Source organism: Myotis davidii, unplaced genomic scaffold (genome assembly GCF_000327345.1).
Source record: "Myotis davidii unplaced genomic scaffold, ASM32734v1 scaffold497, whole genome shotgun sequence".
NCBI classification, from domain to species: Eukaryota; Metazoa; Chordata; class Mammalia; order Chiroptera; family Vespertilionidae; genus Myotis; species Myotis davidii.
In genome coordinates this window covers 1,799,135-1,815,321 of record NW_006288434.1, presented here as the reverse complement: position 1 = coordinate 1,815,321, position 16,187 = coordinate 1,799,135, and the positions used below count along the sequence as shown (strand labels likewise).

General features: G+C 37.3%; 1 protein-coding gene across 18 annotated transcripts in view; it reads left to right on the top strand.

The window, feature by feature from the left end:
- The window catches only part of RIMS2 (regulating synaptic membrane exocytosis 2), a 296,933-nt gene that overhangs the window by 241,992 nt on the left and 38,754 nt on the right, over positions 1-16,187 (top strand). For 13 of the 18 annotated variants that reach the window (XM_015561714.1, XM_006760263.2, XM_015561716.1 and 10 more), the window contains one exon: positions 6,448-6,689. The exons of 4 other annotated variants lie outside the window; for them this stretch is intronic. In XM_015561714.1, coding sequence (XP_015417200.1) covers positions 6,448-6,689 — 242 coding nt within the window. Of the gene's footprint in view, positions 1-6,444; positions 6,690-16,187 lie in introns of all 18 variants that reach the window. One more of the 18 variants, XM_015561712.1, reaches the window with a different exon arrangement.

Below are 16,187 nucleotides of genomic sequence, written 5' to 3'. Positions count from 1 at the left end.
AAAATATGTTCATTGAAATACATCTTTTCAAGTTTGAAATGATCAAAGGTATCTTAATTATTCACTGATATGAAGTCTGAAGGACCATTTCTTTGAGGCTACTGACTTCTCTGCTTATGTAAAAATAGCTGCTTCGAATAAATTTAACAAGTTTAAGTGTTTATTTTTACTAAAGCCTCAAAGTCCCCATGTAATTGTAAACATATATAATAATTAGAACTAACATTTAGCATATGCTAAATGTTGTATTTACATGTGTCTTTTTTTTCCATTTAATCCTCATCACAACCTTGTAAGAGTTATTATTTTGTTAGATTAGTTAACTCATTTATTCAACCTTACGGTACACTTAGCATGTGGCAAGCATTATTTTAAAACCTGGGATTTCACAGTGAACAAAAGAAGCAATGTTCTTGCCCCATGAAGCTTACATTCAAGTAGAAAGGTACATAATAAACATATGAGAAAACTAATGCTCAGAACAGGCAAAGAAATATTATCAAGGTCATGAACTCTTAAATGATAGAAATAGGATAGAAACCCATGTCTGACTTACTTAGAACCTAAATTTAGGTTTTACCTCTTGGTAAAATTTTCAGATTTTCTTGCCTTGAATAGATCATATAAAATTGTTGAGCTGCTTATATACCAAAGAATCAAATATAAGTTTTTTTCTGTGAGAAACTGTGCCCTAAGCCTAAGAGAATTGGAAAACTAGAAAAATTATAGGAGCCACCTGCCTGCACCCCAACCCCTTACACCCTCCCCCGCAGCTTAGCCTCCTTATCCTCGGTTTCACTGTCACTGTTTGTTCCCTGTAGTCAGCCTCGGTCTGAAACTATTAAATGGAAATTTTCAGAAGTAAACAATTCATATGTTTTAAATTCTGTGCCATTGTGAGCAGCATGATGAAACTTTGTGTCCTCCTGCTCTGTCCTGCCCAGAACAGGAGCCACCCTTCTGTTCAGCATTTCCACGCCGTATATTGCTACCTGCCCTTCTATTACTCACTTAGTAGCCATCTCCTTAATCAGATCGGCTGTCATGGCCTGGAAGTCTTGTATCCAAGTAACCTTATTTTACTTAATCATGGCCCCCCCAGAGCAAAAGTTAGTGATGCTGACAATTTAGATAAAGAGAAGCGGTAAAGTGCTCCTTTTTGCGAAAAGGTGAGCATGTATATGTAGGGTATGGCACTACCCCCAGTTTTGTATCCCATATATGTAGGTGTTCAATAAACATTGGCTGACTAAATTATCACTACTCTACTAGCTTAAAATTGTAGATCATCATTTGAGTAAGTGAAATAAAGGTTATTCAATCCTAATGAGGATTTTTAATATAGATACAAATTTTAATTAAGGGGGACTTTAGACAGTAGCTGGATTACACACACACACACACACACACACACACACACACACACAGCAAAGAATTAAAGAAATGGCACTTTTTAGTCCAGACACCCACCCAATGACTGGCAACTGGTGCAAGCACGTATGAGTTGTAGTGAGAGGTATTCAGTTAGCTCTTGGCACCTGCCTCCAGGAACACAGCAGAGGGAAGGAAAAAGGAATTAGGCCTTTCAAGGTTCTATAATGTTTGGGAGCTTGGCCAATCTCATTGGGTTTTTCCTACTCTGCCATTGTTACTATCACCTAACTTTGGAGCCCTACACGCCCTCTCTGGCACCACTTCCTAGCCCAAGATATAAATGCTTCTCCTCTAAAGTTATGTCTCCTTTCCACCCTTAAGTGTCTCCTCTGTTTCTGTGCTTTGGTTCTCCGACTCCACTGTATCGGTTGCTAGGCCCCAAGTATCTCTAATCACAAAATTCTGAATCACCTCAGCCTCTAATTCCTTGGGTGAATTCTCTTCTAACCACCTTCCAGCTCTCAAACAAGAATATAATGAAATTCTTGTTTGGACGTGACTATATATTTTGTTTACAATGCTACTCACAAACTCAGAATTTGTCTTTCCTATTCATCTTAACAGCCAAACACTTGGATCTGTTCACTCAAATCTATTAATTAACACTTTTAGCCCTGTGGCCTGTAACCTTCATTTAATTTAATCACCTACTTCTATAACCCCGATATGCTATTTAAGTCTTTGGGGAAATATTTACAAATATTTTACTCACCTTTCATTACCTTTTGCCTAATGATTGACAAAGCAGATTTGCTTTTTAATAAAGAAAAAAAAAAAAGATCTTTCAGGATAGCCCAGCTGAGATAGCTATCAATTGGTTGGACGTCACCCTATGAACCAGGAGGTCAGGGTTCAGTTCCGCTCAGGACACATCCCAATATCTTTCAGGATACAACTTTCAATAACGACAAGGATGTGATAAAATAGATCACTTGCATTGGCAATTTTACATATTTTACTTTTAGGATACTAAATAGATCATTTTTCATTTTTTTATAAAGCAAAATTAGAAAATGTGCATAAGACAGAACGTAGAAATGTAGAAACTCTGTGTCTTTTTCTGAAACGGCGTAGCCTATATCAACACCCAGTATTATTGTGCAGGAAACTGGATTGGCTTGCAGGCCATGCTACACCTGCGGTCTGTGGTATGAACTCTGTGTGTTGCATAAGACAGAACGTAGAAATGTAGAAACTCTGCCTTTTTCTGAAACGGAGTAGCCTATATCAACACCCAATATTGTGCAGGAAACTGGATTAGCTTGAAGGCCATGCTACGCCTTCGGTCTGTGGTATGAACTGTGTGTGTTGAATGATTTTACCTATGTCAAAGGAAAAGGAGTGTTGGTCTTTGATTTTTTTTTTTTATGAATCTCTTTGTTTCTCTTTGTGTGCCACTGAAGAGCCTCTGGCAGTTGAATTTGTCTGTGTCCCCAAGCGTTAGGATAATTCTTCATTTAGTATGTGTGCCAGCCAGAACTAAGCTCAGATGTCTGCTTCCTCTCTCCCTTTCTCCATGTCAGGAACATATTTTATGTCAATAAATATTTATTTACAACAGCATTTTCAAAGGTACATTCTATTTTATTGATGAACATAACTTATTCAGACGCCCTCTATAGTTGGACGTTTTATGGGGTTTTCCCGTGTGTGTTTATTTTGCTGTTGTAATCAATTCTCAATAAATAATCATTCTTGCTAAATCTGTACACATTGCTAAGATTTTCCTTAGGATCAATCCTAAAAATAGAATTGATAGGTTAAAAGGTCAGCTTATTTTTTTAAGGTTTTTTATATATTTGCCAAATTGCCCCTCAGAATCTATCACTGAGACCACCAGCAACATTGGAAATTTATTATATTACGAGACCCTTTCAAATTCTGGCTTTTAAAGTAATTGGTAATGTAATGGGTCTTCGCTTTATTAAGCACAATGAGCATTCCAAATGACACCCATGTTTGCAGAGTCTTTACAAGTATTCTATAAATCAAGAGCCCGAAAACTTTAAAATGTGTGGTTGATAGTTTGTTTGCTGTAGGTTTAGGTGACGTCCACTGAGGACAGTAAAATAAGCCAATAGTGATACCCTCACATCAGTCTCCCTCCCTCAGAACAGCATTCCAGCGCAACTACTTATAAACGCATCCCTGGTGATCTCGAAGTTCAAGTAGATCCATCTTAACAAAACATCTAATAACCCTTTCTTGTAGATAATGCATTATCCAAGTTGCTAGGTTGAAGAGAAGTGTACTTCTTTAAAACCAAATGCTAATTAAAATATTACCCTACACACTGATTTATCATTCCCATTTAGTATTTTATTGTATCCTGTTTGATTTTGGCCAAGTTTTTTATGCCCTTTATATCCAACCATGAAAATTAAAATGCAGAAAGCACAAGGTCCAGTAAGCCATATTTTGTGAGTATATCTTTGACTTCCCTGACAAATAAGTAGGTGGGTTTTTTTAGAAAATGTATGTTTGAGGTACAAATTCCTACATAACAGGAGCACTAGGTTACTGTGACTCTGTAGGCCTATGTTATTATTTTCAAAGCCTTTGCTCAACCAAAAACTTTGCTTTTTCTAAGCCATGCGGTGCCTTTTCTGATGACAGCGTACTATGAAAATCTCTTTCTTGTTCCATTCTGTATTCATTTGCTCAGAATCCCTGGAACAAGAGATATCTAGAGGAGCAAAGCATCCACTAGTTAAAGGGGACCTCATAGATATTCCAGTTCAAGATGCTAGATAATGCTGGCTGCATGAAAACAGTTTTAGACATTTTAATCTCAAAATGTTTCACTTTAAATTTATAATTGCAAATATTGTTTCTACTGATGCTGTTATGTATTTACTGTATATAATACATGTTTGACCTTATTTTTTTAGTGCCCATATCCTTAATAATTATTTTTTTTTTTTAATATATATTTTATTGAGTTTTTACAGAGAGGAAAGGAGAGAGATAGAGAGTTAGAAACATCGATGAGAGAGAAACATCGACCAGCTGCCTCCTGCACACCCCCCACTGGGGATGTGCCCGCAACCAAGGCACATGCCCTTGACCGGAATCGAACCTGGGACCTCTCAGTCCGCAGGCCGACGCTCTATCCACTGAGCCAAACCGGTTTCGGCACCTTAATAATTATTATTGTAATTTCTATTCATTAATTTTTACTTCAGACATATTATCTCTATTATTGAAAATAAGGAAGGAAAATTCTAATTTTATACATTAGAGGAAGCGGAGGCTCAGAGTAGAGCAATTAACTCTTTCAGAAAAAGCGAAGTTGGGATTCAAACCCATGTTTATATGGCTCTAAAATGTTTTGTTTTTTGTTGCTTATTAAAACCCCTTCCCCGGCAGAAACGTGTATACACGTTTTCACAAAATGTTCTTTTTCAGTCGTCGACGAGTATACTAAGAAAATATGGCAAAAAAATATGGTTTATAGGAAGACGAGTTACAAACTGTTTTCATAACCAGCATCAAAAATACTATATAGAACCAAAATAAAAAAATTAGTCTGAAAAAGAAACGTTTTTAACAAAAAAATTGTTGGGGAAGGGGTTAAAGAATAGCAACATCAGACAAGCTTGAAAATGATCAATTTGAGGTTTATAGAAGCATATACACTTCTCTTTGCTTCTCTCTCTCTTTCTCTTTATGCCTCATTTCTTGTTGAAACTAATGTGATGGTTAAAATAATACACTTTACTGTATTTTTTAAAAATTTCATATTGAGCCTTTCCCCTCTTAAATATTTGGAGAAAATGTACATACACTAATAAAATTAACAAGTTGTCCTATCTTTTTAGCAGATTTTACTCTAGGCTAGAGAAAAAAAAATATTTTGTTTACTAAGACCAAGAAATTGAATAGAGATAAGAGCTCTCCTCGGTGGGTCAGTTTTCTTATTTTCATCCTTTAAATGATGTATACATTTTTTCTAATGTTTCCTATTTTTTATTTTGTTTCTGTAATTATGTGTTATATGCTCAGATTGATCAGAATCAAAGTAAAGCAGAAACTATCACTCTCTCATGCTGAGCCAAAAATTGGTGATACATATATGAGTCTTCCTATTTCTGCCATTCAGGCTGCTTCCTTCACATTCTTCCAGGCTTATGGGGCTATAGCCTATGTCCTCATTCTTTAACTTCTTACTCTACCTGCTACCCCAGGCAGTGATCATGAGAAAATCCAGGTCCTCTTTCTGATTACTTCCATCCACAGAGTTAGTCCCGCAGACCAGCAGTCAGCTCGCATGCCTCCTGGACTCACTGATTGCTCTCTGACCACCGTCTAGCAAACGGATAGTGATTTTTCATTGCCAAATGAATGCAAGAGGAAAATCTTTTTTAATATTGACTTATGTCAATAAATATGAAACTATATGAAGTGAAATAAATTATGTTTAATTCAAAGCTAATGAAAACATCAATCCCTGTTAGAAAATTTCACTATTGCTAGATAAACTTCATTAGGTTTTTCATAAAGTGAAAAAAACTTGTTTTAAAAGGCCACTCTGAGCAATGGATGCTGTAATTTTCGCCATTTTTTTTTTTTGGGTTTTTTTTTTTTTTTTTTTTTTTTTTTTTGTAAAATTTCCCACTCCATCGAATTTCTTTTTGAAGGCAGTAGCGAATCAATAGGGGAGGAAGCTTTGGAAACGTCCTCCTTAGGCTACACAGCTGCCTCAAAGCTTATTTTCACTTGCAGGACAGCCCACAGATTTTTTATGAATTTTTTTCCTCCTCTGGCCATGCAAGCTGGCGTCTTCTTTGACACCAGAAGGGAAACGCTAAGTCCGTTTTCCATAGCCGTGTTAAGGTTCACCCCGAGTAGGAAGGCCCATTCATGACCCTGGGATTTGAAAAACCGTAATCCTCAAAGTATGCCCCATAAATGGTAGGCTGCCATTCGGTCTCAGATGTTTCCTCTAAAATCCCTTTTCTGTCTTTTCCCTTTGACTCTCGTCTTCACTCTTAACGACCCATCGGCCTGCAGTGTCTTTACATCCAAAATGCAAAGCCGACAAGTGGGCGCGGCGGGGAAGAACATGACCAAGAGCAGCAGCATCAGCGGCGACATGTGCTCGCTGGACAAGAGCGAGGGCAGCCAGTCGGACACGGCGGCGGGCGCCCTGGGCCCCGGCGGCCACAAGCGGCGCTCCAGCATCGGGGCCAAAATGGTAGCTATTGTTGGCCTCACCCGGAAAAGCCGCAGCGCTTCCCAGCTCAGCCAGACGGGTAGGCACTTTTCTGTTACTTTGGACTTCATCTCTGAGATGTCATTTAAGTACATATATTCTTTTTCTCTTACTCATTTTATTGCAGTGACATGTGGACCATGACCTGTTCCAGAGGGAGAGGGGCACTTTAAACTAGCCAGCTCTTCTGAACATGGAACAATGGTTTTGTTTTGCAGGGATGAACCTGCTCGAACGCCAGCCGTGGCCACTGTTCTTGCAATGGATCTAACGTCTTTCTTCCTCAGGGAGGGGTTGAGGTCCCCCTGATTGCCGGTTGCTGGTCCTTTGTAAAGGTGCCCTGGCCTGTGGGCTCTTTGCTTTTCTGTAGCTCTCTCAAGTTGGAACCAGCCCAGTTCATTTTCATTCCCAGCAAGACACGGTGATGAAGACGGCACCTCGTGTTCTGGGCGAATAATAGATTTTTATTGCTGACAACCTAACTTCTTTTTCAGTTTGTGAGCAGCAGTTACCAGTGGTATCCATTGCCTCACTGCAGTTTCTTTCCCTGTTAAAACTTCAAGCAACACCATTCTCCAGCAGCAGGCAAAGAGGAATTTTCTGCTGACAGTGAAGATAGTCCAAGCTTTGCCAGTTTAAAATTCAGTCGCTAAGTCACATCCACCAAAATAAATTAGATACCGTGCTCCTACTCGGAAAAGCCTCTGTTAGCAATTAAGGAATCTGTGAGTCAAAGCAAGGTCTTTTTTTTCAAATGGGTGTTGATAATTAAACATTAACTCCCTGGTATCATGGAAATAATAGTGTATCTTCTACTTAACTAACAGACAAAAGCATATAATGTGGTGTTTCTTTTACAGCAAATAAATTATAGGCAAATGGATGAAATCTCATTTATGTTTGAATACTAGTGTTCTTATACACAAAAGTCAAGACGAAAATGTGCAACACAAAAAAAATTTAAAGATACATTATTCCCTGGACCCGGCTGATCTTGATTTTACAAACTATAATGGCGATTTTGGAATTGGAGCCTTATGTAATGATATTATATTGAAATAGTTCTTCCTCTGGCCATGTAACCTTATAACCTGGTTGTAACTCACTATATTTAATATGATTGTTACAAGAATTTTTCATTTTGTGTTTCAAAATGTTATTTTGCATTTTAGTACAGAAATAGAAATTTGATTTATGAACATAAAGGTCATATTTAAATGATTTTTAATTGCTAATATTTATATATAATTAACGGTTTTAACTGTGTTGTGCTAATACGATAAATGTTAGCCTTTGAAATTTTTAATATATTTCTCTGGTAGAACTTAATTTATTCACTTTTCTCTTTAAAATTTATAAACATCTATAAATCAAAAACTGCTCTAAAAATAAGGTTTATTAATTTTAAAAAGTTACGAACCTAAAACAGACAATAATAAGACTACAAGAGAATACGTGGTATTTAAATAATTGATTCCATACTGAGTTTAATTGTAGGACATTCAGAAGAAGGCTTTTAATTTTATTAAAATAAATGCTTTAAGGTTTTTGAGCATCGGCATATAAACAGAAATGCAATTTTAAGGTAAAGGCTTGTTTTTCGTCGTTGTTGTTAATACCTGAGAATATTTTTTCCGTTGACTTTATTTTTTAAGAGAGAAAGTGGAAGGGAGACAGACAGAGAGAAACATCAGTGGAGGAGAGACACATCAACTGGTTGCCTCCCAAATGCACCCCAAGCATGGTCCAGGGAACAAACCTGCAACCGAGGTGTGTGCCCTTGGCTGGGAATTGAACCTGAGACCCTTCGGTACAAGGGCCAACGCTCTAACCACTGAGACACACCGGCTAGAATGGCCAAGGCCATTTTTAATGAAATTTCCATGCACTCTGAATAGGTATATGGAGCTACTGTTTGCCTTTTATTCAATTGAATCCTGTTCCAGTTACCTAGTAGGAAGGCTTCCAAAGAGGCAGTGGCAAGTATTTGCTGGAAATTTAATAAAGCCCTAGCTGAACAGTATAAAATTCTACCCGGAGTAGCGCTAGCTCATTCCTCCAACACATGGAAAAGTAGGAGTGTTGGCTTATTGTCCCCTTGGGCTTCGAAAGCTATTTGGTCTCGAAGTCTTTGTAGAGTGAAAAACACTAAGGCCGCATTCATCTTCCCTCTCTGATGCTGCTCTAAGTGGACAAATTCTTCTAACTTTTGACTGTTAGAGGAAGTTGTGTGTGTATTAACTGACACTCTTATTCACTACCTTATTCGGTGTGTTTGACAACGTAACATCATACTGTTACTCAGTCAATATTGATTGGATTTCTACTCCGTGGCCGACACCAGGCTGTGTATTAACTGGGATCCTCCTCATTTGCTAAGAATGTGCCAGTGGGAAGGAGAGACAGGCCTGAACAAATAAGGTAATAATTAGTTGCAATTACAAAGCTTGCCTTGATGGAGAAGTACCAGGTGACTGGAAAGCATAGCATAGAAGATGCTAACCTGGTCTGGCTCATTTTCCATCCACCCTCTCTCTGGTTGGATACTTAGCGCCCAAGAGGGTTTTAACGAATGTTGAATGGGATAAAACATTGCACGTGGTGTAAGGTGCCTTTCTGTCTATGCATTTAGTTTGTTTGACAATCTCTATAGGTATTTATACAGTCCACAAATGGTTACCCTGTGTTGTCAGTGTGCGAGTGTGTATGTGTTTCTGTTAAAAACAATTGAAAGTCAAATGACCTTTTGAAATGGCATTTAAATTCAACTGTACAGGACATGAATTTGTATACGAGGTATATACTATGAGGGAGAGTGGCAATAGCTTCTAGTTTAACCTAGATGTATGCTTGAAGTTGAAATAGTGGGAAAGTGGGCCTCGGATACTTTTCTTAGGCATAAAAGTTTGGCACTGACACAAGAATGTAATTTCTGTAGCTTTTAGTCCAAAAAGGTGGAGGTTTTATTTCTGTGTTTGTTCTGGTATGTGAGGAATTTATTGCTTTTCACTTGAAGCTTCAGGATCGCTTAGAAAATGAGAGTGGGACAAGAGTTATGAGAGAAGTATGACATGAGGTGGGGAAATTCTGATGAGGACATTGATGGCGAGGCAACATGTAATGCAGAAGTAGAAGAAAACATAGGAAGATGTAAAAACAAGGAAATAATCACAGAGAACCCCAGGGTGGGGGTCTGGGCGGGGGGAGGCAGGGGGCCGGCTGTGTTCATAAAGGAGGCATTTCTGCTTCTACAAGTTTCAACCAGACCCTCCTTTCCAAAGGAAACACAGCGGCCAGAGGTAGGAGAAGAGCGGCACCAGCCCCTCTCACAGCCCTTCCAAGTCCCATTGACATTTGAAGTATCTTAAGTCCTTGCCCTTTTCGGCCTTCTTCCCCCTCTGCCAGTGGTCATTTTATCCTGGAATCAGAACTGAGTCAGAGGGAAGACGATGGCCAAAGGTTTCTGACCTGCTTTCAGCCTGACTGAGCTCTTCATTTAACCCGTCGCTTGTAAAATTATCTTACTGGAAATGACAGTTGGTTAGACTTATACTTCAATATATTTAAATAGATTTATTTTAAAAAAGATTAAGAATCTGCCCTAACCGGTTTAGCTCAGTGGATAGAGCGTCGGCCTGCGGACTGAAGGGTCCCAGGTTCGATTCCGGTCAAGGGCATGTACCTTGGTTGCGGGCACATCCCCAGTAGGGAGTGTGCAGGAGGCAGCTGGTCAATGTTTCTCTCTCATTGATGTTTCTAACTCTCTATCCCTCTCCCTTCCTCTCTGTAAAAAATCAACAAAATATATATATTTTTTAAGAATCTGTGTTCAATTTGACTTATGCATTTGGAAAGTAAGTACATGTTCAAAATTTCATTTCTTATTTCTAACTGAAATGGAAAACTGAAGTTCATTTCCTTCCTCAACAAAGTGTAATATTCTAAATCATACAGCACAGTTCACAGTTTAAAGTTATACAAGGTCTTCTCTTTGAATCACGTTCTAGGGTTTAATTTTCACTTCCAGTTAAATCTTTTTTGTTTTATATTTTGTAATAATGAAACTAAGTGGTTCACATGCTGTGTATATTTGAATAATCTTCATATATTTAGATATGAATGAGCCTTATTATTCTGAGTTACACAATCTCAACTGTAATAAAATTTCCTCACAGATTCTGGATACTGTAGTATTCCTCTGTTTAAGCCTCTCAATCGTATTTAGTATCCCCTGGATGTGTATTTATTTTTATTTTTGTTAACCCTCAACAGAGGAGGTTTTTATATACTAAACTCAGGTAAAATTCCATGGCATTTAAATTCTATGCTTAAACTTTTAAGTGGACTGTCAAAGCAACACTAAACACTTTGATTTTTTTAAAGTATTAAAATTTTAAATATTCAATCAATATGATTAACTGTGTTTCTAATAAAGGTTGTTGTATAGGTACTATGGACTATTAAAAATTATACAGAAACTCTACAAATCAAACCCATCATGATTATGTAATCTCCTTTCTTTTCCATTCCGAAGTACACCTTTGAAGAGCTGCCAAAGATGTGTTACCTGCTAAGATATCATTGTTTTAGCATAATGAATCTTCAGTAACCTTTAAGCTGCAGTAACAAACACAGAGAATTTTCTATTCACATTTTCAGAAATGGAATCCCCTAAAACCTATTGAAACCCGTTATTTACAAAAATGGGTTTCAAAGAGTAGAGATACCAGGAGAAACCACAACTAGAGAAAAGTGCAGCATCATTGCTCATAGAAAGCGTTCGCACCTTGCAGACATTCTTTATGTAAAGGTTAAACAAATGCCAGCATCTGAAGCATCACTGGGCAGCCCCAGTGATTCCTGTAGACTGAGGCATGGTTTCTAGGGGTGGCCAGTCTCTTCTTTCACTCCAAGAGACAAAGAACAGAGCCCAGCTACATACCTGTGCATACCTGCACACTCCTCTTTATCCCAGGACAGGGTAAAATCTGTTCCCACACCAGTCCAGCTTCTTAGTGTGGCAAGTCTCTCCCTCCCTTTCTCCCTCCCTCCCTCTCTCCTATGTTGTTCTATCTACAGTTCCAGCTGAGGCAGGAATTGTATCAGTCTCAGGAGTCCTTGGCCTCATGTTTTATATGCTATTCTAACTTGCTTGTGTCTCTGCTATCTTGCATTGCACTGGCAACATGTGCTCCCTGACTTGTGGCTTCTTAGCTATTATTGACTCACTGTAGGCCCAGTGCACGAAGATTTGTGCAATAGGCCTTCCTTCCCCTGGCTGCTGGCACTGGTCTTCTTCCAGCGCCCGGGACCCAGGCCTTTGGTCCGGCCGCAGTGGAGAAGCCAAGCCTCTTCAGTCTTCAGTCATCTTCAGTCTTCGCTCCGTGCCTGTGTATGCAAATTATCCCGCCATCTTTGTTGGGTTAATTTGCATACCATCCTGATTGGCTGGTGGGTATAGCAGAGTGATGACCAATTTACATATTTCTCTTTTATTAGTGTAGCTGACCTTGCCTCTCTAGTTCTCCTACGCTGGCTTGTTTTCCTATTCTCCATTCTGAACTCATCCTAAGAACTAAAGGAATTGGCAGATTCCCTAAGCATTTCTCTTCTGGTTGTAATAAGCTGTGAGTCAGGAGCAGTGCAGATGGCTTCTCTGATTGGATTGGAGCCTTGCCCGCCTGCTGTCACCATCACTATCACCATTACTGTTGTACCTGCCAGTCTGTTCCTGCTCACTAGTCCTCCCCTGGCTGTCAATCATAATGGGCGTGATTTCATTCTCCCAGGCTTTAATTTGGTGCTTTAAATTATGGGTTTATTCTGTTTTTGCTGTGAAATTATAGGCACTTTCCATAGTAACAGTATCTTTATAGCTATGGAGACACAAAGCAAGCCTTTCCATAATGAAGAAAAGAAAAAAATATATATAAACATTATATGATAATTTTCATATTAAGGAAAAATATTAAGCAGAAATAATCGAATGACCGTCATATGACTTCCACCAGGCTTTCTAACTACTGTTTAGAAGTTACATATACTTTAGAATTGCTATCTGAACGGCAGAAACAGCACCTGGTTTTATATATTACTCCTATTTTATCGTTAGCAACCTTTATAAATATTTAGTTATTACAAGCAGTATGGTTATTTGACATAAGGAAGAAATGCAACAAATTCAACCAGTGAATTTATATTGAAATATGGTCCTATAAATTAGTCAACAATATGTTTAAGTATAATTCACTGTAATTATGATCAATAATATACTATATTTCATTTGCATCTAAAGGAGATAACATTTTTTTAAAAAAAACTTGAATTGCTTTTCTCACCAGTGGAATAAGACAGGTGGTAATACATTTCATGACTGTGAAACCGAAGCAAAAATGTTCAGTGGATTTCTTGAGTAATAATGAAGCGAAGAAAAAGCCTAGTTCATTGTTTTAAAATGCGATCATGCTGCCTTTGTACTGGGAAAATTTATTTTAAATTTATAACTATATTGTATATAGTAGCTATTTCTGTAGGGAGTACATTAGGATAGCAAATTTATAGACCTTATCTGTAATGTATTTACTTTTTCAGAACTAAGCTGATTCTCTGCTTAATAAGATCCTACAAATATATGGTCATTTTCTAGCTTTTACATATCAACTAAGACGAAGTGCTACTGAGAAATTTTTCTAACATAAATGACTCTAAAGGTAAAATAAACTTAAATGCTTAAAGATAATCTCCTCAAATTAGTTACACAGGCAAAGAAGGAAGAATCACACCCAGGATGTGTAGATATCAGGCAGTGACAGACCGAGGCACAGTGGTATTTCGCAATAGTGTGTCCATAATGCATTTCTCTTTGGGCCTTGCTTTCTTGATTCTAGGCTTCCGGGAAGATATGAGGGCTGCAGATAGAAACCCCAATGATGATGGTGTCTACCGGAGGATGGGCCAGAGTCTGAGGGATTATACTTTCTATTGCCGCTGTAACAAGTTACTACAAATGTAGAGACTCGAAACAACCCAATTTATGATCGCACACTTTCTGTAGGTAGAAGCCCAGACGCAGTGTGGCTCAGCTGGTTCTCCGCTTAGAGTCTCACGCGGCCAGAAGCAAGGTGTTGGCAGGACTGTGTTCCTTTCTGGTGGCTCTAGTGATGACTCCTCTCTCAGGCTTCTTCTGGCTGCTGGCAGAATTCCATTCCATGCATGTGTGGGACTGAAGGGCAGTCCCCATTTCTTTGCTGGGGATCATTCCCAGCTTCTAGGATCATTCCAACACCAGCAGTGGCGGTCAAGTCCTCAAGCTTCCAATCTCTCTACCTCTCCTCCTTCCTCATCTAAGTGTATATATGACTTACCTGTAGAATGGTCTCTGCAGGTAGAAGAGCGAAAAGGGCATGCTCATTTTTTAATTTAGAAAAACATTTGCAAATAACCCTCTAAAAGTACTGGGCCAAGAGATTCTAAAAGAGCCTATTTTTACCCACTCTTGGCCATATTAGTGTTAATTTCTTTTCATCTTTGCCAGTCTAGTCCAAATTTTCACTTTCACTTTATTTAGTACTCAACACTGAATACATTCTTTGATTATTGGTAAGGTTAAGAATATTTCCACCACTTACTGGTTTATTCACTATTTTAATTTCTTTTTTCCTGTGTAGTACTTGTTCTGTCTGTGCCCATTTTCCTGGTTTTGTGTCATATTTGGTAAAACCTTCCCCTCTCTTATACTATAAAAATTTTATATTTCATTTTGATGTGTGTATGAGGTTTCTATGCATCTGTAATTTCTTTTGTAGATGGTGAAAAGTAGAAATCTAAATTGACTTTTTCCAAGTAAATAGTTAGAAGTAGGTAAAGAAGGAACCCAAACTTTATTTATATAAAATCCCATATTTTATATATTTAAATTGTTTTTATTTTTGTTCTTGGATTTTCTATTCTGTTCTATTAATTTGAGAAGTTGAAACAATACCATAATGTTTTAAATATTAATTTTGTTTTATTGTTTATTTTACTAACTCATAGGTCAAGACTATCCATATCTTATTCATCTTCAAAATTCTCCTGGCTACACTCATATTTTCTGTTCTTGGAAAACTGTACAATTAAAATTACATTAAAATTTAGACTAATTTGGGGAGAATTGGCATCTTTATACTATTAATTCATTCTATTCAGACTTATAGGCTGTCTCCATTAATTAGGCTTTCTATGTCCTTCAGTAACACTTTGTAATTTTCATTAAATATCTTGTGGCTATGTAGCACTTGCTAATTTCTATCACTGTTTTTCATTAGCTTCATACTCTTTTACTAATCCTGAATCTAAACAGATTGGTTTAAAAGGAGACCATTCTAATTTTAAAGTCCTTAGTGATGTGCGTGTGAGCTTGGACGAACTAAGCACATGACCCTTTCCTATACATTCAGAACCTGAACACATGTAAAAACAGGACCCGTTTTTGACAGATGTGAAACCACCATTTATTTGTAATAAATAATGACACAATCTAAAACAAAACAAAACACCTATTCCTAGGTATTTTGTAACGTATATTACCATTGGAAATACCATCTTTTTTCTAATACATTTTTTAAGTCGCTTTTAATATTTATTAAAATTATTAATTTAAACTGCTTTAAATCTTGTATGAGGCCACCTTACTGATTAATTCTAATACTTTTTTCTCATTAATTCTACTTAGTTTTCCCTTTAGATTTTCTAAATACAACCTCAGATCTTCTGAAAATAATTTTCTCTCCTCCTGCAAGGTACTTCCAAGGTGCCTCAGCTCAGATCCATCACACATTAATTGGATCAGGGACTTGAGATATATTCTGAAATGATGTTTCACTTATTCTCTGCTACTTTAGAAAATGGATCAGTATGCCTCTCTGCTTTTTTTTTTTTAAAGGGATGGAGGAGAAGTAGTGATATATTTTTTTCCTTTCCCAACTCAAAATAGGCATTATATAAGTCATGTTGTCAAATGAGAAAGTAAAATTGTTTTCACTTGTACTGTATCCTCTGTAGTTCTTTGAAGCATAAACTTTAATCTATGATTCATTGCTTTTTAAGGTCATGGTACTATTTAATGTATTTATATGACATTGGGTCTTTGGCCAATCTAAGATCTATTTCCAGCTATCAATATTTTCAAAAGCATGAAGAAGTAATTCATTTTTAAAATGAATTAACAAAGTGACAGGAACAAGGACAAAGTAGTCAGAAGCAATATTTATTACAGGCTTCTATGCCTGTTGCATTCTAACTTTTCTCATTTAAATGTGTTTCTGGTTAAAAATGGACACTATCAAACATCATAAAAATGAAAATTTTTTCATCTAACGTAACATTTCCCAAAATGTATCCTATAGATCTTCAAATGCCAACAGATAATAAACAGAAAACTGATGTTTTGTGGACAAATGAATATAGAACATGTGGGTTAAACAGTTTTAATATGTGGGTTTTATAAATTACAAGACTTTATAAAGTCGTTTTTTATGTTTATGTGCTTTGTGACTTT